Source organism: Rissa tridactyla, chromosome 2 (assembly GCF_028500815.1).
Source record: "Rissa tridactyla isolate bRisTri1 chromosome 2, bRisTri1.patW.cur.20221130, whole genome shotgun sequence".
Classification (NCBI taxonomy): domain Eukaryota; kingdom Metazoa; phylum Chordata; class Aves; order Charadriiformes; family Laridae; genus Rissa; species Rissa tridactyla.
Genome location: NC_071467.1, coordinates 15,669,762 through 15,694,703, shown reverse-complemented (window position 1 = coordinate 15,694,703; position 24,942 = coordinate 15,669,762). Strand labels below are relative to the sequence as shown.

General features: G+C 45.0%; 1 protein-coding gene across 2 annotated transcripts in view; it reads right to left on the bottom strand.

Annotated features, from left to right (window-relative positions):
• Positions 1-4,532: 4,532 nt before the first annotated feature.
• Positions 4,533-24,942, bottom strand: part of SAMD12 (sterile alpha motif domain containing 12) — a 190,444-nt gene continuing 170,034 nt past the window's right edge. For both annotated transcript variants that reach the window (XM_054190518.1, XM_054190519.1), the window contains one exon: positions 4,533-13,967. In XM_054190518.1, the coding sequence (XP_054046493.1) occupies positions 13,945-13,967 (23 nt within the window). In that variant the 3' untranslated portion in view covers positions 4,533-13,944. The remainder of the gene's footprint in view (positions 13,968-24,942) is intronic.

The window sequence follows — 24,942 nt, the reverse complement described above, 5'->3', positions numbered from 1 at the left end:
CTTTTAGAGTGGTTTTAATTTAAGTTTAATGGGGAGGGGTGTGTGACTGCTGACCCAAGAGACACACTCAAGCCTGGGGGTGGTCCTTGGTCCAATGCGTTTGAGTAATATTCCAGACAATCTTGGTTTTCCTGTTGGTTGCCACATCTCTCATGGGATTAGCAAAACACTGACCAAAAGGTCCATATTTTGGGACCTGTTATGGGACTAATAATGCAGAGAAAGAGGGGAAGCACAAAGAAAGCTTATTTTTCCCTACCTAGTATTGGACAACTCGGGGAAGTGGCGGAGGGGGAGAAGAGCTACTTCCCCAGGGTGAAACGAGCAGCTGTTGTCTCCAGGTGGAATTAGGCACTGGGAACCCAGGCTCCTGCAATTCCTCATGTTTCTGACCAAGTTTTACCTCCCAAGAACTGCCAAAACCAGGCTGAGTCGGGGACACCAGGGACGTGTACAAAAGCAGCTAGCGTAACAGTATCCTTCATGCTCCGAGTTAAAGCTTAAACAAAGGCACAAATAACCCTGCATTTTCCCAAAAGTACTAAAATTTCTTGCTGTAGCAAAAACAGGCAGGGGCTTATCTGGCCGTCCTGCACGTGGGAGCATTTTCATTGTGCAAACACTTGCAGCTGCCCTTTTCACATGGGGCAACTTTTGTGGCTAAATAAAATTGTTAAAATGAATTAATCAGCTTAGTACAATGGTTCCCAATATTTTCCATAAAGCAATTTGCCTCCCACATAGCCTGCGTCTCCGTCCCGCCGCGCAGCATGGAGGAGAGCCGCAGGGCCCCTCAGGCTGAGCATCCGGTGCTCAGCACCGACCACGCTCTCCCGTCTCGCCCTGGAAAGTGCCGGAGCGGAGTGTTCGAGCGGAGACTTATGATGTGCCCTGGAGTGCTTCATTTCTCCGCAGTAAAAATCCCCAGTGAAGGGAAAACATTTTTCCTAATCAGTCGACAGCTTTTGGTGGAGGCCAGAGATGACCACGCACACCCTCTCGGCCTGGCCTCTGCAGCGGAGGGCTGAAGCTCTCAAGGCTTTGGCCAGTTAGCTATAAAATGTTGCCTCTTTTCAGCTTATAAGTGGGCTAAAAATATTTTTTTGTTCCTGTTTTAACCCCCTCATTTCAAGGCTCTTCTCCACCTAGCCCTAATACCCAGATGGTGCCCAGCAAAGACCAGATGAAAGCCTGGATATTGGAGATGGGCTGAAGTGTGATCCTCACCCTGACCCTAAAGGGTGTCACCCCTTTTATGCTCTCAGTCTCACTAATTGCTGGTATTTGTCACTGTATAGCACAGGAATTGGACTCTGGATAAGCGTGGTGGTGATTTTGGGTGAGAAGATGGGCCTGGTCCCTGCTGTCACCCTGGGCTCTGCCTCTGCACCTGGACCGGCCGCGTCAGTGGATGTGTCCCAGTTTCTCAGCTGACAGCCTGATGTATTGACTTAAATGAGCCTGGAATTACCCACAGCTACATGGCAGTAGGTTTCTACCTTGAAAAGGTAGAAAAAGAAGAGCTAAATTTGGTTCCAGTTGAAATGTAAAGTAATGATAATTAACAAAGTTAACTCTTTGCTTTCTGTTCAAGTCTTACCTGCAGAAAAATTGTTCTGAAAGAGATTTTGGTAGACAACCTGGCCCATCCTCCTGACACAGGGTCAGGCTTGCTGATGGATGCTTGTTGAAGCTGTTCTCCATTGTTTTAAGCAGTCCCTACTGTTTCAGCATCCCTGTTCCTAGAAAGCTCTTCCTAGTGTCCAGTGTTCATCCTTCTTGCTGCCGTGTCAGCCCATCACGCCAGCACAGCCATGAGGAACAGATTAATCCCCACGTTGCCCTCGAACAAACCTGTAGCAGTTTGTCCTCTGCTTTACCTCCTCCTAAAGCTGGTGCCTTGGTGCTATTTAGTTAAAGCAAAACTGCTTCACTTGAAAGTGTGTTTTTCACGTGCAGTAATTCAGTGTATTTCCCACGTGATGTTAACAACAGTAGAAGGCAAGAAATCCCGTCAGGTGCAGAAAAGCAAGGAGAAGGCAATGACAAGGCAGTGACATGAATGAGACAAAGGAGTGCACAAAAGCGGAATACACCTCAGACAAACTGAGTCCGGGCCGTTACGACACCTCACCCATGAATGTGTCACACCATGCGCTGAGATTCTGACAGATCTACGCCTGGGTGCCGCAAGAGCTGAACATCAGAGAAGCACGAGCTGTAGATGGCATCTTCTTGTCTCCCAAATAAAGCGTGGGGTTTTTTGTACCAAGATGCCTGTTCTGTTCAAATCAATCCCACTTGCAACACCATCTTCTTGGAAGACTTACAGTTTCTCTGTTGAGTTTCAAGGTTTAACCATGACAGGTAAATGTAGTTCCTGTTTTACAGACAAGGAGGTGGGACATGAAGAGATGACGTGAGGGAACTTGCTTTTTCAGATATAGCAGGTCAATGGTGGGATTGGGACCTTCACTTGGGTTTTCTAGGGTTGTACTTCATTCACTGGACTTCATTATGGACTAAGGACATTTGCTCTCATCACAAGGCTTTGCTCAAATGAGCACAGATCTGCTCGGATTGCAAATTCCCAGTTCAGGAATCCAATTTTTTAACATGGCACTGGAGCCCAAGGATTCAAGCAGCATGACCTGGGCCTGTAACCCACGATAGCTGGCCAGGGTAAGGCAAGCTCTGACAGTCCCGCAGGACATACATGGATATAACATAAGATTATGCAAGTTGCATGAAGGACTAACTGTCACTGGAAGGAAAACAACCAAAAACCCCAAATTGCACAACCGGTTGCTCCACCGATGACTTGTGAGTAACACACTGCAACCCCATTGGTGAGATTTATAATGCAAAACCCATACGCACGCACGGGGAAGCTCCTTCTTCGCAGCCTCGTAGCTATTTTCTCTGTCTCCAGGGAGGAGTTTTTCATTATCACAGTAGCTGCTGTTTCATTATAAAGCAGATCTGATTTAGGTGGCGTATTGTTTATAATGGAAATAATCTTAGTGTGCAGCATCCAGAGTAGTAATAATATGGTGCCACTGTAACCCCTATGGGGACCCCGATGGTGAAAAGGACACGTGACATAGAAACTGTTTTCTTTACTTGTATGATCGGTCTCATTTCCTTCAGCCCGAGATGTAACGTGCACAGATTTGTACTACACCGGAGCTTTCCCTCCTAACATGTTCTTCTCACTGACAAAGTTTATGGAGTAGAAAGCTTTTTAAAGATATAAACAGAATTTAGCAAATTGCAGCCCAATCACAAGATGTTACAATCAATAACATGATTTATGATTTTTTTAGATGACAATTTATCTCGACTTTGTCAGTTATACTGCACACTATATAATTTCATTCTATTATTTTGTATTAAGCCCAATATTTTGTGTTTGACCAAAACATGTCATCAGTCTCTACCTTACAAATGCGAGAACATTCAGAATAATGGCTGAAAAGAAAAAAACCACACATATAGGGGAGAGCATAATACCATGCTGGAATTTCACATTAGTTTTTCTGAAAAGTACCTTATCTACTGACTTAAATTACTCTCATGCCATAAATGCTGAGAATAAATGGGGAGTGGGGTGGGAACGAGATGCCATGCACCATAAACAGTCTAGTACCTGCTCCTTTCGTGGTTTGGTCCCCTTAGAAGATGCTTCACTGCTTACAAGGGCATCCCTCAAGTTTAGAGAAATAAAGGCAACGAAAGTAGAATACTTCCTCGCAGCGTGCAGTGTCTGCTCGCAGTGGCACCACACTAAATCCTGGTAAATGGAGCCAAGTCAGCGCAGTCGGTCTGGATTTACACCCAGACCCTGCCGAGAGGAACACAGCCCCTTTCTCGGTTAACACCTTCTGCTACACTTACGGATATGCTGCATTTACGCAGCACCTGTACCGCCGTACAGCAAACCGCTGCACAGACCCGAAGTGTCTTCATCCTGGAGAAGAGAAGGCTCCATGGAGACCTTATAGCAGCCTTCCAGTAGCTAAAGGGGGCTACAGGAAGGATGGGGAGGGACTCTTTGTCAGAGAGTGTAGCGATAGGACAAGGGGTAACGGTTTCAAACTGACGGAGGGGAGATTTAGATTGGATATTAGGAAGAAATTCTTTACTGTGAGGGTGGTGAGGCACTGGAACAGGTTGCCCAGGGAAGTTGTGGCTGCCCCATCCCTGGAAGCGTTCAAGGTGAGGCTGGATGGGGCTTTGAGGAACCCGGTCTAGTGGGAGGTGTCCCTGCCCATGGCAGGGGGGTTGGAACTAGATGATCTTTAAGGTCCCTTCCAACCCAAACCATTCTATGATCCTACCACAGCTGGGGAGGAGACGTGTGGGCAGGTGAGAAGATTTGCCCACCTTCAGGTGCTGGAAACCCCCCAGATGAGACCGGTCAGAGCGTCAAAGGAGAGGGGTTGCTGGCAAAAACCTCTTGGTTTTATTTTTTTTTTCTCCTGTTCCTGCAATGGATCAAGACCTGACCTTGTTTAAACCAAACAAAATGCTTTTACTGTATAATAAAAATTCCATGTTTTAATACATCGCCATGCACAAATGAAGTCAAACAATGCAGAGTACAAAATTGTCAAATATACAAAATGATAAAGCAGATATCCAAAGCTTCCAGAGATCATGCCCAAAGATACCAAAAATTTGACATTGATTTTAATTTCATCGTTTAAAAGAATTCCTCCCTCCCACCCAGGTTTTAATTTTTGTTGACTTTTGAAAACAGAAGGAATTAAAGAGTAAATATAAAAACCGTAGGGTGTTATTAACAGTGATGGCCGCTTCATATACTAAAAATTAGATTGCATGATAATTTCTGTTTTGGGAAAAAAGCACTGCTGTACAGATGAACACCTTGGACGCCTGGGGAAATGCAGTGTACATCAAACAAAAAGGCACACTTTTGTCTTATGCCACCTCATTTGGCTCCGTCTTTAAAAAGTTCAGCCACAGACGGACTGGGATAACAGTGTGTTGCTTTTTAACCGTTAAGAGTGCTGGCATTTTCCTAGATTTTCAACCAAGTTAACCTTAAAAGGAGATCACTGACTTAGAGAGTTATTTCCTTAGTGAATGTAAACCAGAGCTGACTCCAAAGGCAGCTGGACCAGCCACAACTTGCCGGCTTTGGGAGACCGTTTTGACCACACAGCACGGCCGTGGGCTTGCACTCAGCCTTTCTGCATCCAGCCCTCCTGCACCAGGCCACCAAATCCCAAGACCTTGATCCCAGCTTCCCGCTCGCTCCCCGTAGCTCGTGTCCATCATCAGCTGCCAGTGCTGACCCACAAGCACAGTGTGGCACCTGATTCTGTGCATGGGCTAATGATTTGGGGGCAACCTTTGGAGACAACTCAGGTGTGGCTATAATTCCAGCTGTCCGTTATCTGCTCTTCTCAAGGTTGGGTTCAACCAACCTTAAATTCAGCTCCCCAAAGTAGAGAAGCCCAAATTTAGAGCCCCCTTTTGCTGGTTAATGCTGCGTGGAGTCAGGCAGGCATCTGGATGGGGTTTTGAGCAACCTGGTCTGGTGGGAGGTGTCCCTGCCCATGGCAGGGTGTTGGAACTAGGTGATCTTTAAGGTCCCTTCCAACCCAACCCATTCTATGATTCTGTGATTACCCCCACTTGTGAAGAAGAAAGAATAATTGCAAGGCAGGTCCAGGTAACCACAGTCCCAAAAGGAAACTGAAAACAAAGCCCAGCACATCCCAAAGCATGGCCCTGCCACTTTCACTTTGTGCAGTAACTGTGAGAAAGTTATCGCTCGCCAAGTATCCCAGCAGCTTAGTGCAAAGCAAAAGGGTCTTCTCCTCAGAGCACGCAGCCTCTTTGGGGAAATGTTGGCAATTCCCACTGCCAGAGCATTGCCCCGTGCGGTTCACCTGTATTTTAGGGGAAGCCCGGGAGACAGCAGTGACCCCAGCTGATGCTCTGAAACACGGGGTCTGATTCTGCAAGGTAATGTGTCTCTTGCAATGGCTTCGAGAGAATCCTCAGCAGGGCAGAGGACGCCTGGCTTTGTTTGCGTGTTCACCCAGCACGGCCCATTCCTCCCCCCGGTCACTGGTGTTGGGCTCAGGAGGAGAAGGCTGGGCTCTGGGTCTCACGCTGAGACGCTCTGCACAGGCTGAAAGCTCAGCTCCCTCTGTGCTTTCTCTATTGCCATTTAAGCTCCTTTCTACCTTTCTCAGGAGAAAAGCAGAGAAGAAGCCTCTTGCATACAAGGGATGCGGATGAAGTGGTAAGAGGACTCCAAACATTTCTTTATCTGGACTGGCCTTGAGACCAGAGCTTGGCTCAGTAGGGAAAACCTCTGTCTAGATGTAAAACCATGCTCTCAATAAACAAACCAACCAACCAAACAACCAACCAAGTCCCCAAATCATCTGATGGGGCAGACTGTGGTTTGTTTTTTTTTCCCTCTGCACAGCTTCTTATTGCTTACATGCAGTTGCACTGCAATATCGATCTCCCTGCTTTAAAAAAACCCTGTGTATCGCTATTTAATTTGGTGACTCATGATATTAAATAGATGAATTCAAGGCAAGTGCTTAATAGAAGTAACGTGATTAGAGATGTAACAACAGCTACAGGGGATTTTGTTTTTCTGAAAAAGTATTTAGATACATTTGGAATGAAAATCAGAAAGGAGCTTTTCGGCTCATTCTCAGACTAAGCCTGGAAGTGTTATAATAATGCTGGCAATCCTGCTTTTATGGCAGAAGCAGATGTTGTACAGCCATCTGCAGGTTCAGCTTCTTCTCCCGTCCAGCCTGACCCCCGACGCGCCTGTTAAGGACCGCTCTCCTCCAGAGCAGCAAGGTGTCTCAGCAGCAGGAGGACACTTGAAAGCCATCACGCACCGAAGCCAGCGACTCCGCAGAATTTATTTGACGGGCGGCTGGCTTGTACCAACGTTCTTTAAACAATAAATCTAGACCAAACTCATTTTCTTAGGATTTCACACTGGATTAGAGCAAGAATCCCCAAAGATCTTTATCTTCTTAGCTACGGCCGTAGCCAGCTCCCTTCTTGTTTCGGCTTCTCGATGTCGATTCAATACCAATTTGCAGTAAGTATTGCTTTTATGGTTTCTCCTGTCTGTGTGAACTGTTTACTCTTCAAAACGCACATCCCAGCTCCTGCTGTTCCCCACCGCCCGATGAAGCCTGGCAGAAGGTGGCTCTGATGGTTGGCACTTGCCTGGCACCCATCGACAGCGGTTTTGTGAAACCCAAATCAGATGCCGAGCGCTCCTTTGCTTATGTCTAAGGTACAATGTTCAAACCTGTCAATGGTAATAGGGCCCAATCTCACAAAACCCCACCACCGGGAGCAGCGCTCATTACTCTGGGTAGTCCCGCTGAAGTCATTTCAGTTCTAGGGCTTTATTAACCGGCTCCGATGGGGCTCGTCATGATAGCAGGAACAGTTTGCCGTCTTTGAAGCAAGGAGCTCGTGCACCGTGTCCAGCTGCACAGCGATACAATATAATTCTCAATCAGCGCCACAGCTTCTCTGCCAGTTGTTGAAGGCAGGAAAATCTGTTTCTTGCCAGCAAGATGCTACCTCCTTAATTAAGACGCAAACCCACAGTTGTTATTCCTTGCTCAGACTACCCTTCCACTTGGTCCCATCATTTGAGTCCATCATTTTGTCTCAGGCTGTTATTAATGAAAGACAATGGACTGTCTCTATATGTTCAAGGGTTTGCGTTGTCCTTTCTAGTCTCATTTTCTTCCTTTAATTACGCGCAGAAGGACTTTGCAACTGCAAGCAGACCTACCGATGCTCAGACCAAATGCTGGCAAGCACAGCTCTGTTCATACACGCTGTTTAAATTAAGACCATTTTGTGTGAAAAAATGGATATAGGTTGCCCTGCCTTCCTGTACTATTGGAAACTTTAAGATATTTTTAATTCAGAAGTTTACATCTGATGATGTAGTCTAATCCTTGCATAATACACGCCTAATAACCTCATCCAGTAATTGCCGCACCGAGCCTGGATTTCAGTTTGAGGTAGAGTTTATAGACTTAGGAAAATACTCTGCATACATTTAAGGACTTTATGTGATGGAGAGCATGCCAGGTAACTAAGTAAGTTGTCTCCATGGGTAATTATCCTCCCTGTCGAGCATTTGCACTTAATTTCTAGCCTGAAATCAGTTTCCAACCAGTAGAGCACATCATTCCCTTTTCTTCTAAATAAAAGAGCTACCTGCCTTCAGACAGCACTTCCCTGCCCAGGTAGAAGATTGCGGTTGCAGACGGAGATCAAGTCACCTCTTCAAATTGCCTCTGATAAATTAATAGCTTGAGCTTCATTAGTCTGACACTATAATAAAGACCCGTTTTCCTGCCCTTGACTGACACTGGGAGCTATTGAAAATAATCTTTCCAAGTTGCCGATAGCCTTTCTGAAAGATGGGCAGTGACCGAACAAACTGGCAGAGCGTGGCTATGGCCAGGTCCTACATCCCAGCTGGCGAGAGTGTCTCGGGGGTAGATGTAGAATGCGCTATTTATCAGACCTTCACAGCCACTATATTATTCCAGATGTACTCCCCATGCCTCCAAGCAGGACTTGCTTCCATCTCTCCTGGATGTCTGACTTTGCCGTGCTCCCAGTTACCCTCTACCACTGACCTGCTCCATATCGTTATCTACCCCACCCCTGTTTTTGTCATCTCTGGCTGTTGCCAACTTTCTCTTTCCCTGGGAAGAATACTGAAACTAGAGCATACCTTGGGAGGAGCTGATTAGAAATAGTCTTGCCGATGATAATTTCATATTTACAGTTATTCCTTGTGATCGGTTTTAATCCACTTAATATGGACTATATTGATTTTGCATTGTGCTATTTTGTTCTTTATCAGAATCAAATGATTTATAGGAGGCTAAGTATAGTATGTCAGCAGAGTCTCTTTTATCAGCGACCCTTTGATATCACAAAAAATGATAGTGAGTTTATTTGGCATAATACATTTCTATAAAAATACCTTGGAGTTTTATCAATTTTTAATTGCTTTAAAGATTGTGTCATATCAGCCTTTCCATGATTTTGCCTAAGACTGATAGGAAGCTAATAAACCTGTATTTTTTTGGATCAAATCACTACTTCTTTTCAATTCTTGGAGGTTTTGGGTGCAGCTTGAAGCTTCTTTTATGCTTTCTGGTTCAGAGGAGTCCTAGGTAAGTTTTCCTACACTTTTGGATTCAGTTATCTGCTTCTGCAAATTTAAAAAATATGTTTGGAGAGTTGCTGCTTAGTATTACCCGTAATTACTGATGGAGTAGGAGGAATTACATTTTATTGTGCAATCTGACTCTCTCCTTCTACTTCTTTCAAACACCGAACAAGAACATTTGTTGGGTTTCGCATGTGCTGTGAGCGATCACTGTGCTGTGCCTGTCTAACATCAGACTTAGCTGGGCTACGACTGTATTTATTAGGATATATGTAAAGCCTTTGGTCTAACTAGCCCTAATCTATTGGCCACTGACTTCCCATACAGTTTTTTGGCTTCCCTCATCAAATATCTACTTTTCCTACTTGCTGATTTATCCTCATGAGCCTGCCTAATCACCCATACGTTATGCTGGTGGGGTTTTTTGCACTCCTGAATTTCACTATAGGAGGTTGCAGGTAAGACTGGAAATACTTTCCCCCTCACTCATCAATTTCAATTACACCAGAGGAGCTTTTCTTTTTAAATTAAAATCTTATTGACCACAGTCTATATATACCAGGGTCAATTGCAGCACAGTCCTGCAGTGGGGCCTTTCAAGGAGACTCTGACGGCGGAGATGTTAACTGTTAAAAGGGGACTGATGGGAAAGATGCAGGATTTTACTTTGCTTGCCTGAGACAATTTTGAATAATTGAGATCTTGTGACTTTGTGGCGGGTGGAGGGAGGTTAGTTTTAGTGATGACAAAAACCCACCCCAGGCCTGGCTCCGTCACTGGCATTAATCAACACATCTCTGGAGACTTTGATGGAGTAATGCCAACGCGGGTCTGCCAGGGGTCTGGCCTGGGGTCTTCCAAAAATTCAGGGCAAAACAAAACCAGAATTTTGTCATTTTTAATGGTTTGCTTTCCTCAACGACGCTGCAGCTGCTGACGAGTGACAACACTTACCCTGAGGAACAGACAGGGAGGGATGAACGCACCGGCAGAGCATCGCCATGCAGCTGGGCGGGCAAAACCAAAGAGCTCGCGGAGCTTTTTCAGACTCCCCTCCTGGAAGGCTACATTTCCCTCAACAGAATAAATGGCGAGCGTTCAGGCACAGAAAGCCACGCAGAGGAAACAACCCAAGGAACAGAACAGCGCAAAGGATGCTTTCAGCTGCGGCGTGTTTTCCGGGGAGAGCAATTCCTTCAGGTTTCTAGTGCAGGACTTCTCAGGGTTCAAAGTGCTTGGGATGGCCGAGCCTCTGTCAGCGTTTCTTAGCGGGGGCTGATGCTGCAGCCTTTCTCGACACGAAGCAGCCGGGCGAGCGGGCGGCAGGGAGGGGGAGCGGGCACGGGAGGAAGGCTGCGGGTCTGCAGGCGGGGAACGGTGTCCTGATGGCAATGCTGTTTTGTTTCAGAAATAATAACTAGTGATCAATGGAACAGTAGCACTGGCCTTTGTGAATTTATCTGTCTCCACAGGGCTGGTAATTGCTGTTTTATGAAAATAGCGTTAGTCTCCTACTCTTTTGCACTGAACTAATGGCTCTGAGAGTATTTAAATTCACTTCCTTTGCCGGAATAACTTATTCGCTCCCTTTCATGTTGACTTGGTCTTTGGCACTCTCGACATAAATGATTTATTGACTAGAGATAAAGCATTCTTTCCCCTGAACTGTTCCTGCGACCCAGGCAAAAGCGGATGTGTCTGTTATTAATAAGGTGTTCGGCATAAAAAATGCAATAGACTTGATTGTCTGCACTCAATAGCCTTTCCGAGAACACAGTACCTGCCCCCATTCATAATAACAAAAATCTCTCCCACATGTTTATTTATATTAAAAAGTTTTCAGAAGAATACGCTGGGATCCAGATAGTTGTTCAGGAGATGTAGAACAATTTCATAAATATCCCTGAGGAAGCATGGCCTACTTTGGGAGAATAACAGTGATTAAAAAATCCAAACACGATGAATAGTTAAATACAAGCCAAAAAGTACAGTTATTTCCTTACGGCTCCGGCAGACAATTACACACGTGAGGAGTGTCACGGGGCTCGGGGGAACTCTGCTTGCAGTTATCCACATGCACAGGCTGGCTGTAGGATGGAGACCTACACCAGCTTCAAGGGAGATTTGTCCGATAGGCACCTACAGCAGACTTCTCACCGAGTCTGGCTACAGAAGGGTCTGGACTTGATTTTCACATTTCTCAGGGCCTATAACACTGCTTTTCTAGGTCACCGTAGCTAAAATCCTGGGAAGCTTTTAAAACAAACTGTTTTAACGGGAGAAGTGCACACATCTAAATTCATGCCCATATACTGGAAGATGTTCAAAACTAACATTGATACAAAAAATGCTTCTCGTGGCTCTCTGCCTAACTCAACTTCTTCTCATACGCTGTTTTAAGATCTCTGATGAACTCTTTATCATTCAAATTATTCTGGATTTTTTTACTGGGTAGTAAAATAAGAGAATCCCTTCTGCAGAAGTATAGCATTCTCCTTCATTTTGAAATAACTTATATCAAAGTTGGTGTTTTTTAATTGCTGGACCAACATGAAATTGATGTCAGTTGCCAGAGTGCATTTTTAAAACCTGTAGCAGAAAAAGAGCTGTAAAATTTGCTGAAGCTTACAGTGGACCTGTGCCATGCGCACGGCTGGGTCTCTTGGTATCAGATTCCAACCTGCAACCCTATGAAAAGCTCTAAAAAGTGCAAATGTTGCCATTGGCAATGATTCTTATGTCTGAAGAATTTTTACACCAATTAATTTAAAATTAGGGACCAGGATTTTCAGAAAGAGAATGTAGAAGCTTACTGCTTTTTAATTCCTGGGAGCTCCATTTGAGAACCCATGGAAAGACACAAACCATTAGAAATCACTAGCGACTTCTGAAAATCTTGGTCATCGACAAAAATAATTTGCTTCTGGACTGAATACTATAGAAGTATCCAACATGCTGAATCTGAGATGGGTGGAGAGCTGAAACCTAAGCCCATACCCATCTGAAAAAAATTATGCCCTACAGACAGTTATCTGTTTGTTGTAGAGGCACTCTCAGTGGCTGACCTTCCATTCTCTAGCAATGAACTGTACAATAGTTTTTAAGAACTATAACCCAGGAGCTTCCTCTAAAAAGGTCCCTTTGACTTGATGTAGCTGCACCTTCTCTCCATCGCTGCATCTTCACACCAGTTTGGCGTCTCACGCACAGTTTGGCATACATGTTAACATTGACTCTTTAGTACCTGTCTATCAGACTGGAGAGAGTGATGGTCTTTAAATAGACAACAAGCTACCTTTGATATTAAAGAAAGAAGGAACAAATAGGTAGTCCCCTCAGTGTGTTGATGGCATCAGTTCATCATAAAGAGTGTGTAAAGAAGGTCCTGATGTGAGGGACAGACGCTAATTCCACTGAGTCCCCATGGAAGAAACAGTACCACAGCCAGCTGTGATACAGCCAGTGATGAGGCCAGCCATTCAGAGACTGAACAAAAAACGATGCTCAGATTGAATGCAACAGTCTTGAGCCTGCTACAGTATATTGAAAGGCTTATTGGAACCATTTGCTTATTCCCAGTTCCTACCAAAATACTGTTTTGGATAGAAAGTGGAAAAAGTTAATGAAGAAGTCTGCCCTCTCCAAAGGGAGTGTCTTGCTCCTTAGAAGTGTAGTCTTACACTTTACCTTATTCAGAGAGTTTGGTTTGGACTATGATTCCCCAGTCCAGCCCAAAACATAGATGGTGGCCAGCATAAAGAACCCGAATTCTTCCAGTTTATTCTGGTTTTACCATAGACCAAACCCAGCGTCACAGACATCTCTGAGAAAGGCTCTCTCCCTTGCCTCTCCCTCGACGAGTAAGAAAACACATTGGCACACTAGAAACGAGAACCTTTGATATTTGGCGGACGAGAGGGAGAACAGACGCAGTGTCCTACACCTCATTCAACCTACCCTGTTCTTGGCTACCTCTGTGACAGCTGGTCTCTAAGTCTCGATAAAAGAAGTCACACCTCTGCCACGTGCAAATCTATCTACACAATCTACTGTGAATCGGTGAAGGTACGCTAGTAGTGGACTTCAGTTTGGATGCAGTCTCAGCACAAATACTGAAACGTATCCTCAATATTTTTAAAAAAAGACCATCGTATATATATGGACTGTGCTAGTTCTGTGCAGAAAGCACATATGAAGTGCTGATATTGTTTAACAGAATACCATTAGACGGCAAAACTAACATATACAAGACGTTTACATTCCTATTGGGGTGTAATATTGTGAACATATCCACTGAGATTGGAGAATTGCTGTAAGGTTTTCCTAAAACATCATGCCATCTGCATACATAATAAAAGAATCCAGTAGTTGCCATGCTAAAACAGGACTTCTAGTGAAGGGCATAGACAGTCCCCTAAAGGGAACTCAAAAGTTATGCACAGTGATGAAAACTGGAAGAAATTTTCCAGCTAAAGGTCTGTCAATGACCATTTTCAACAAATTAGCACTGGATATTATGCACCACATTTTTACTCCAGAGCAAACCAGGTCTCCCCAGAATGCATCAACTTGAGTGGGCTGATTTTACTTCAAGTTTGTCTTCAGTCCTCCATGGTCACCTTCTGGCAGTGCCATTTATTACGTTGTTTTTTTCATGAAGGAAAGTTCACTTTCATATCAAGTGGCAGGACAGCAGCTTTAGAGGCTGGAAACGTTTATGGAGAGCTCTCTGCCGGGGCTGTAAGAAACAAAACGGAAAACCAAAACCAGACAGTGAGTACAGAACAGAGAAAAGGAATTTTCACCGTTTTATTTTCAACTAAAATAAAAAAGTCAGGTTTGGGCTGAGTGAACGTACTGCTGTACAGACAAACTACTCCTAGAATATATATCACGACCCTGGTACTTTCTTTAATCAGCTTTACTCATCAACCAAAAAACTCAGCACTTAATCAATTCCTTAGATAATCCAAAGTGCAGACGGGCAATCATTTGTATGATTTAACAAATCCTACATTCATTTTATTGCCTCATGTGGAAGCACTGCTTACCCTCCCTCTAGTCTGAGTCCCAGAGAGCAGGCTCCTTGGTTTGGTTAGGCCTACATTAACTACTGAAGACACGGTAGCCAAATGCAGGAAAGGCTCTGCCAAATGCCGAAGTAGGGGCTGATGTTCCCTTACCATTTCTGCCGGCCAAGATGGCAAGAGTTGGCCATCGCTGCATAGCAGATGTGAAAACAGCTCACCCCCTTCAGACTCTGTAAGACAATTAGTGGGTTGCAAGGAATGTCTCCTTCCCTGCTAAAAACAGTAAAGCACACTCAATTTGGGCCGCTGTTCCTTGCCTGAAAGCCCTTGCAAAGCTGTAAGGTGATCACACCACAAAGGACGAATATGTGAAAGCTTCTTGTAATTTCTACTCCCCTCCACTCTAACTCTTCTTTGAGATGCACAGCAAAAGGACAAGAGGTAATGGACACAAGATGCAACAAAAGAGATTCCAGTTAAATACAAGGAAAAGAAAATTCTTCCTAGTGAGGATGGTCAAATTTTGGAACAAGTTACCTGACCAGGTTGTGCGATCTCCACCTACAAAGACATTTGCAACTCAACCAGACAAGGCCTGAACAACCTAACTGGGCCCTGCTTCGAGCACAGTTGAGTGGGATGATCTCCAGAGGTCCCTCCCGACCTAAATTTTACATTTTCTGATGGTGATTTGTGTTCCCTGTTCTGCCCTTCTGAACAGGAGACGAATGCCCGCGCAGGACTGCTCACACTGAAGCGCATTCAGTCATTTTATTCAGTCTGTAGCCACGAAAAGGCATGTAAACCCATCACAGGCTTACACTGGCCTCTGGAGCCAAGCAGCCGTGCAGAGGCAAGTTCACCCTGTTATTTCATCGTGTTTGGACACACCTTTGTTTCTCACAGAGCCCTCACCCATCACTAGTTTTACCGACCAGATCCCTGACCAGGGCAGCGCTGGGACGGGACTTATCAGGGTGGGCTTTGCACCCCTTCCAGCTGATGTCCTGCTTCTTGCATGAATGTACGTGTCTGTATGTGTGGGAAGAGCTGGATCGTTGGGTTTTTGGGGCCAGATTCCAAATTGTGAAGCTAATGGGATACTGACGCTGCCAAGGCAGCGTTCACGTCAGCTGAAACTCAGGCTGGCACTGGATTTCTGCTTCTCACCCCTTCAAAATCATGCCCTGCGGGCTCTTCTCTGTGGAGTGCGTGCTGACTGTCTCTGCCAAGCTATCAGTTTGCCCATATTTGCCTCTCCCAACCCCAAACCCTTGCAGAAATGGACATGAAGGTCTGATCGAGCAGGGAAAGGATGGGATGTCAAACCAGCAGGTGCCGGAAGAATGCTGAATAAGATTTTTTTAAAAACCCAACACCCTGCCATGAGCATTTTATCTCTCAGTCTAAATATGGCCAATGAAACAGAGGAACAATAGAAAAAAACAGTCTCCTTAGCTATTTCCTTCCTTACGTGGGCATGTTTGCCTGATTACGGTACTACTTTTGATTTCTGTTTTTACAGCTTGCTTGCTTTTGCTCTCAAGGTTCTCTAGTGCTATGATCCCACCACCACCTACCGTCATCTACTATATGAGAGACCCATGTCAGTAGTGGCCTGAGAAAGAGGCGTGTTTGGGACGCAGCAACTGTTTTATTCCATGGAAGAATGGATGGAAAGGTTTTGAGCCTTCAGCTGGTCTAGACGGATAACTGACCGCATCCCCCAGGACAGCAAAGAAAGCAGTGGTGATATTAAGCAGGTATGAGGATAAAGGGGAAATCTGGGGGAGGTTTTAAACTTGGAGAGAAGCAAACCTCACCTCAAAAGAGTTTGATCCCAGGTGAATTGGAGGATCTCTCCCATCTGTGTAGCATCAACAGAGATGAGCCTGTCTCACAAAGGAGAAACAGGACTTTTTTTTGAGGTTAAACAGCTCATCTGCCGCAAAGAAGGGAAAATTTGAAAAGCTCTCCCAAGCAATGGAAAATACTTTGCCTAGCCACAGAGTTCCAGGACTAAAATAAAACGGGTAAACTCGCTAATTATATCAGGTCAGGCCTCAGCATTGCACTCATGCTGAAATTCCCCAATCATCCACGTTGTCTAAAGCCATTGGCTTGTACCCGTTCTTAAGTTTGAAATGAGCCAGCTGGCCCTTCAGGCAGAAACCCATGAATGAGGAGAAATGGGAACTGGTCCCAACCTGAGTTCCATCCACTCTACAGAGGGAGCAGAACCCTTTTGAGCCATGCAGGACACCTAGCAGAGCCAGGATGGACACAGCCGCTGACACCTGCCAAGGGAATTCTCTTAAGCTCTGCATTTAGAGCAAGCAAACTGAGGATTTAGTGGTGATTTAGCCCATTTGTTCTCTTCTCACTATGTCTTTTGAGGCCAGGGTTTTAGAAGAGCTTATTCTTCCTCGTTACCTATATAATTTTTGGTGCCCAGCTGGATACTCCTCTAAGGACCCTGGTTTCTAACAGTATGTACCCAGCGCTTTCTGAAAGTAAGATTTTTTTTTTAAAAGGTATCAGAAATGAGCAGTCGTCTTTGAAAACCTTGCCTGAGACTGTAAGCTCTTGGAATGAAGACCGCCCTTTGCAGGGGGTTCGTGCGCTTACCAACACAGCGGCGCACAGATCTAATCTCACATGACATTTTCAAGAAGCTGCTGTAGAAAGGCAACAATCGCTTCAAAGCCAGAGGTGTATTGCATTTCTTTGAGTACCTGTACTGTGTGATTTTTTTTTTCGAACTGGGAAAGAGACATTTTTTTCAATCATTTTTAACACATGTTAATTCAGCTCAACCTAGCGGTATTTGTCACTTTTTCATAATGGAGGTATTCTGATAAAGGAAACAAGCATCTGTTACCTTTGCTAGGTTTCTTCTCCTGGGACTAATTTTATACTGTATTTCTAAGGTCAGGACATTTTAAACATGGGATTATTATGAAAAATGCCTATTTCCAACATTCATCTACCGACTATTCCTTGGAGTCTGGTGAAAAACTGCATTCAGCTACATTTACTAGTATTTTTCCTGCGTCAGAAAGGCCACGGGTACCTCACTTGATGCTTCTCATATCACTTGAGACATTATAATATGCTGTACATCATTGCAGACTTGTTGCATCTTGCTACTTACTAATTAGAGATATCGCTACCTTTGAAGAATTTTGTACACTGACAAAAAAAATGGCTGGCAGCCCATTTGTAGATTTACCCTTTTCTTTATTGTGCATTGAATTATTATCACTGAGGTGTGAGAGCATGAGGTGTCTCTGTGGGGCTCATAGAATCTAATGTAAAAACAGAATATCCACTTGGGGATCTTCTGATCCTGGTCAGTCACTGTGGTGGAAGGAGGAAGGAGGAATGGGTCCAGAGGAGGGCCACGAAGATGATCCGAGGGCTGGAGCACTCTCCTATGAGGACAGGCTGAGAGAGCTGGGGTTGTTCAGTCTGGAGAAGAGAAGGCTCCGAGAAGACCATATAGCGGCCTTCCAGTACCTAAAGGGGGTCTACAGGAGAGATGGGGAGGGACTTTTTATCAAGGAGTGTAGCGATAGGACGAGGGGTAATGGTTTTAAACTGAAAGAGGGGAGATTTAGATTAGATATTAGGAAGAAATTCTTCACTGTGAGGGTGGTGAGGCAGTGGAACAGGTTGCCCAGAGAAGCTGTGGATGCCCCATCCCTGGAGGTGTTCCAGGGCAGGTTGGATGGGGCTTTGAGCAGCCTGGTCTAGTGGGAGATGTCCCTGCCCATGGCAGGGGGTTGGAACTAGATGATCTTTGATGTCCCTTCCAGCCCAAACCGTTCTATGATTCTATGATTAAGAGGGGCCGGGAGATGCTGCCGTGGGTCAGCCTCGGCAGGGACAGGAACCATTTGCCCCAGGTCAGATGAGACTTAAGTTGTACCAGAATTTGGTTTCATTTTATCACAAAACCATCCCATTACAGTTCTGGGTGGAGAACAGCAGCAGTTATTTCAACCTCTAGGTGAATACAGCTATTGATGCATAACCTTATTACCTAACAGGTCGCTGATTAGCAGAGTCAACAGTGCCAGAGATCCAAGGTTACCTCAAACGATTGCACGCTTGTAGCTGGCTGGAGCCAGCACGGAGTAGGTGGGGAAGCAACGCTGGCCAGGCTGCTCCGTCCGCCTCCCAGCCGCCTCCTCTCGGAGCTGCCCCGGCTCGGACAGGAGCCAGCCAAGCCTCGGGGCTGCACAAAGCCAGCGAGCTGCCTCCCGGCACGTGTCACAGCCGAGCGGCCTGAGCTAAGCACTGACACATTAATCAATGGGCTGAATGCAACACCCAGCAGCGGAGAGAGAAAACAGAGATTGGGGATGGTTTTTGAGAAGACTGACGATTTTGGTTTGGTTCCCATTTGGTCATGCCTTGGTCTGGCTTGCCTGATCTTCCCCTCATTACTAAGACCTGGTATCTGATAGAGTCTTGAAGGTTATTTAATGTTGTTTGTCAAATGCAGGGTCAATACAGTAGAAAAATACTGTGGGGGAAAGGAAGGAAGTCTCTTCTTGCTTTTGATTTTTGAATTTGCTTGCCAAGTAGGAAACCAAGATTTTAGTTTTGGAGTAGCCTGACAGAAAAGGTGGATCTATGAGCACAAGATGTAGAGCGTCAGACACAATAATCCTAATCCCAAGCATACAATATTCATTAATGAGGCCATGCAAAATAATTATAAAAACTGAAAATATACAGAATTAAAAAATAAATGTTACTTTCCCTTCACCCCTACTTTTTTTAGGACACAGTTCAAACATATTTGTCATGACCTATGAAACACAATCATGAAACAAGACATTTTTTGTTCAAATGATCAGGGACATGGATGTATCATCACAAGACTCCAGGAGAAGAGTCTTTAAAACAAACAGCAGACAACATGTGATTTGCTATTACTGCAAGGAGGAATTCAGGGTTTCTTTTTTTGAAGACACTTTTTCTTCTTCTGGACAACTTGCTCCCACAACCAAGTACTCTTAATCCCCCTGGGTATAATTTTAATATCTGTTGATACCATCACCATAAATACGCTACTGAATAAATATTCCCATATGAGATCTAGGGGAGAGAATGACTTTAACATGCCATGAACTCCTTGGTGCTATTTACGTATTGCGACAGTGCTCGCTCCGAGTGGTCCCAGGTCCACACGAGGGCTTTGAGGCAGCAGCTGGCGTACAGCTTGTGCACAGCCTGCTCGAGCACGGCACTGTGCGTGGCGCTGCCTTACGCAGTGTGAAAGCCCTAATAAGCCGTCACGAGTACGTGGGTATGCGGGATCCTGGCTCGCTCGCAGACTCGCTGTCTGGATCAACGGCAAATCTCGTCTCAAGGAAGGCTTCAGGGTGGCCTTCACCAGGCAGTTTAGACAGGATGCTCAGTGCTTCCGGACAGATGATGAACATTCAACAAGGTCGGGCAAATCCTCTCCCCTGTATTCTGACTCAAGAGAAAACTCACTTCTTGCCTGTGATGCTGGGCTCCATACCTTGCATCAGGCAATTCTGCGATGAAACATTTCTGGGAGAATGGATGTCATGGCAGATGCTCTCAGCAGGTGACCTTCTGAAAAGCCAATTAGTCAGAGGTTATCACAGCTGCTCTGTGGAACACAGTTGGTTCACACAGAATGGGTTGAAAATGTAGTTGTCCAAAATGTGTTTCACTAAGCTATTCAATGCCCTCAAATAGTCAGATTAGCCAAGAGTCTCTTCATGAGTCATGCACAACTCCAGCTTCCCTACCAAAGCAAATCTCTCAGCGACTTTACTAGGTTAAACAAAATGAGGACACATGTCGATTCTGTGTACAGATGATTTATGCAGGAATTTTGGTTCCTTGCCCCTTCCTTCAAAATTCAGAATTCATGATGGACAACTCTCTAAAGGGCTTGAGCTCACACTCCAGCCTTGTTCTGAAAAATATCTTAAAAGCCTTTTAGCATCTTCTGAGCTTGATTTCACAGTGTTAATGTGGAAACCTCAGAATAAAAATCTGTCCCAAGAAATTATGTCTTTTTTATGCCTAAGCCTAACCAGCATGTGAAAATTTCCCGAGCTTAAAAGTTTGGTTCAAAAATCAGGCAAAATCCTAGGAGAGACTCCTTCTTCTTTCAAAGTGATTCATTCATTCATCCCTACTCAAGTCGCTTCATACATCCCACCACCTACCTGCTGCTGGAAACATACAAAGAAAAAAGAGAAACGCTTTTGCATTCAACAGATCATGATGATTTCCTTGAACTAACAAGCAGTACTTTGAAAACGTGCAGGCAACCACTTCCTTAGTGTCTATAGCTTCTTTCAAAGAATTCTCTCGATCTGCTGCACACTTGCCCATCACTGTGAACAGTGAACCGGCTGTCCGCCAGCATCCTTCTCTGCAGACTGAAATCATAGAAAAATGAAAGATTTAACGGAATGTGGTGCTAAGGAGCCTGAGAGCCTGAGCTGGTGCTGTCTGAAACTGAAAATGCGGACGAGAGTGGTGACTTTATGCCTTATCATGCATATTTCTCACTGCCTGCCTGTAATCAGTTCTTGATCTCACAAGTCCTTGTGGCGTGCTCTGCAGGAAGTGAAAAAGGTTGTCACAGATGAATAGTCTTTCACACTCTCTGGCCCTGAATAGCCACTTGCACTACAACACGAGCCTTTGCATACCTATTGCTTTCCTCTCCAGAGACTGGGTTTTAATATGAAGCACCAGGAACTGTGCAAACCGAGCGAACTTAAAAAAGACATGGCCTCAAGGGGTATTGTCAGCGTGCACATAAGGTGCTTAACCACACAGTGCCCGGTGGCCCGCAGTGGTTTGGTGGCTGCTCTGGTCATCAGCTGGAACTTGTCCTTGCATTTCTTCTGCAGCATCTGCAGGACACTTTGAAGCCTGTCCCGTTCAGAAGCGTGCAGCAGCATTTGGGAATCAGTGCTGACCATTATATCACCCTATCCCTTGCTTGAGGATCTTCAGTGAAATATGCATTAAGTTAAGAAGCACAATCAGACGAAACCAAAGACTCCACTAGAAAAATCAAAGTATTATAGCAAAAGGGTTTGGAAACTCTCTGGAGCTACAACTCCCTCGCTGCTTATGCAGAGCTTATGCAGGATTAAGAGGTGGAACAAACTATCCACCTTTAGGGAGATATTCACTGTGAGGCTCCCTGAAATGAAAGTTTCCATTCTGTGAAGTGATTAACCAAGCAAAAAGGGAAATTATACCTACTAAAACCACCTAAAAGACCGCACATATGTGCCCACACATTTACCACAAAACAAAACAAAAACAGATCACGAAGACTACAAAATCAGCCCCCTCCCCCCCCCCTTCATTAGTTGCACAAGCAACTTTATATAGCCCTTTGGAGGAATTAATTAATATATACTCTTTACCTGTATTATCACATCATGTTATCACTGTGTTTTCCCCAGGAGCACCAGACAGACAGAACCCAGAGAACGAGCATTTCGGTACCATTCGGTACTTGCTTTATCCTGGCAGTTCAGCGTGTGGCCCATCACCTTATTTAATGCACAACGGTCAGCCCCCATCTGGAAAATCATTATTGCTATCCTCATGGACAGCGTCCAACCATTTCACAAACAAAATGCTTCAATTTCAAAATACGCCTGTGAGAAGACATCACCTTATTTTACAGTTCCTTGTTAGGCACAAAGAGAGGTACAAGGCTGTACTGGTGCTGTGTCTGTCCAGCTCCTGGCTCTGGCACCAACAGCTTCAGGCTGCCAGAGCTCTGCGGAGCTCCTGAGTAAGGTGGAAAACCCTACGGAGTGTGAGGAGGCTCCTGGAAGCTGCATCTGCAAGGAGGTGTACAAACAGGACCCTAAAGATGCCAAAGTCTGGGTTTGACCATCTACGCCGACTTCTCAATATGCTTTTAGATTATGCCTTCTTCTAATCTGCCCCAAAGTCCAATTTTATCAGGACACTGACCCTTACTGATCACTCATCTGAAGGGGAAATCTGCTGGACTGTCAAAGTTACAATCCAGCATGGCCCTCCACAGCCACGGGGTTGTCTATGGAAAAAGCAGTCACCATTTTATCCTCGTCAATCTGGTTGTGACCAGACCGAGGAACTCTTCCTAGGCATCCTCAAAAAGATCTACAGAAAAATTAGCATGGTGCATACACCACTACTGTTTTAAAAATCAAATCAAATCAAATAGAAGGCCCCTGGTCTAATTCTCCCAGCTGCAGGACCAAGCTCCGGGAGAGTGCTGCAGCGAGGGAAGGTCCTGTCCAAGGCAGAGGTCCTCTTCCACCCCGTGACTGATGCTGTGACAAGGCAGGCAGCAGAGAGTGCTCACTGCTCTGCAAATCAAGCTTCATGTCTCTGTCTGGGCAGCTGGAAAATGAACTACAGAGATCAAAATGAGTTACCACCTTTGAAGAGTTCCCTAGGTGATTATTAAGACTGTATCTTGATGTATACCCACCAGAGACCCTGGATACCAATAATACTGCCTCTGCAGAAGGGCTTGATAAATGAAGGGTGGGCTGATTGTATCGAAGAGGTTCTTAAGTCAGGCATGAAGTCCAAGGCCTGAAATTATGTGGGCTGTATTGACCACAGAGCCAAGCAAAGAAGTCATTCATGAAAACATGACAGGTATGAAACAAAGAATATCTAACCAGCATTCAGGAGGCATGAGATGTTCAGTCATTCAAGTTTTTGGGGAGTAATAATTAGCTCAGCACAGGAACTGTCTGATCAGTTGCAAATTCTGCTTTAGTCTCATTTGCTCCTTTCCTATTATATTAGTTTGGAGGCTATCCAAAGCACCTGCATATTTTTCTGTCTCTTTTTCCATCACGCACATGTTCCTGAAAATACAGTTCCACAGAAACGTACGTAAATGGTTTCAGACCCCAGTGGCTGTTCAGTATGCCATGGAGGTGATGCTAGAGTTTGTTGCTGCCATCCCAAGCAAAATGTTGGGTAATGTTCCCCTCGGCCCAAACTAAGCAGGATGAACCATGCCTGCAATGTGTTGCAGGTGGGTGCCGTGGGGCAGCTTACAGGATCTGCTGGAGTACTCCACGTCTGCCTGGATGCCTGCAAACCCAGCTTTCCTACAAGGGAAGGCCGTGCCCGGGACGTTGACACACTCCTCATCCTCACCCTCACAGGCAGTCGTCCCCAGCCAGGCTGGGCACCCAGCGCGCGGGGCTGGGACGTGCTCTCAGGCACCGCAGTGGAGGGATACCCAGTGTAAATCAAGGACAGGACCGACGTACTTAGTGGCAGAAAATAATTCAGTACCAGGTAGAAACTGACCTTTAAAAGTCAGACAGAAGGGCATCGCCACACTTTAAACAGAGGGGTTTGGGGCTAAATGTCACATCAGGAAAAAGACTTTCATTCACCATTTGGATTCTTTGCTTGCAGAACATACCAGTATGGACTGGTGGATGGAAGGTAGTGAATTATGCAGCAGAACAGCAACTCGGTGGTTAAGGTGAAGGCCTTATCTGCCATATCATAGACCACTAGACTTCCCTTTGCTGTCTAGTTAAATAAATACATAATTGTTCTACACAAAGTGGAACAGCAACAAAAAAAGATTTATAGCCTATCTCCTTCCCAGCAGGAAGCTTGTCTTTAAGGTTAGAGATGTAAATAAATAAGCTTGCATGGACTTCTGAGATGATTCCGTTGAACTTCTCCAGGTAGCTTGATTAAAGCTAGCTGAATATTTCCACACGTAACTGCAGAGCGCAACCCAGACCTGATGCAGCTCACAGCCAGAGGTGGGACAGGAGAAGGCATCCCTGCCGGCGCTGAGCTGTGAGAAGTAACTCCCTCTGCAGAGCGCCAGCTCACGTGGCTCTGAGGGTTGTGTGGTGGTTGGACGGACAAACTCATTTCACCCATCCCAGACAGGCAAGCTAGTTATCCAGGCTCCTTCAACAAGCAGCGGAGAAAGACAAGGCCCTTGGAAGAGTGACCCACCTACTTACTTGTCGTATTGGATAAATGATTCTTTGGCAGCTCCTCTCCTCGCTGATTATCAAGCACGCTGAATAATGAGCTCAGAGTAGGTATCCAGCAATTAAATGGCAAACAAGAGGTGACAGGAATTGCAACTTTATGCTTAATTTGGTTGTTACGAATTCCAATTAGCATGTGAAATGTAGGTACCACAATGTTCAGGATTAGCATGTTTAATGCTTACATTTCTACTGAAATCAAGAATGAAATAGATTCCAGTGAGGGATAAGAGCCCTAAATTCCTTTGAGGCCTTGGATATTGGAATTTGACAAGGAAATTACAAACTAAGTAATCTTCTTAGAAATTCACACACACAACTGAGATAATGAGATGCTTCCTGCAAACAATCCACAAAGTACTAAAGTTTTTTAGAGGAATTATTTACTCAGCACTATTGGTATAATTTTGCAGCTGGATAATTTATTGTGTCCATGCTGCCAAATTGTTTCGATTTGCCACTGATTTGCTTTTCATTTCCACTTGCAATATATGAACAAATCGACATCACAGTCAAGGATTTCACATGGGTAAGTAAAATTACTGTAAACAAAAATAATGCTTTGTTTATTATTAAACACCTTTCATATTTTAGCTATGGTAGGCAATTAGGCCGG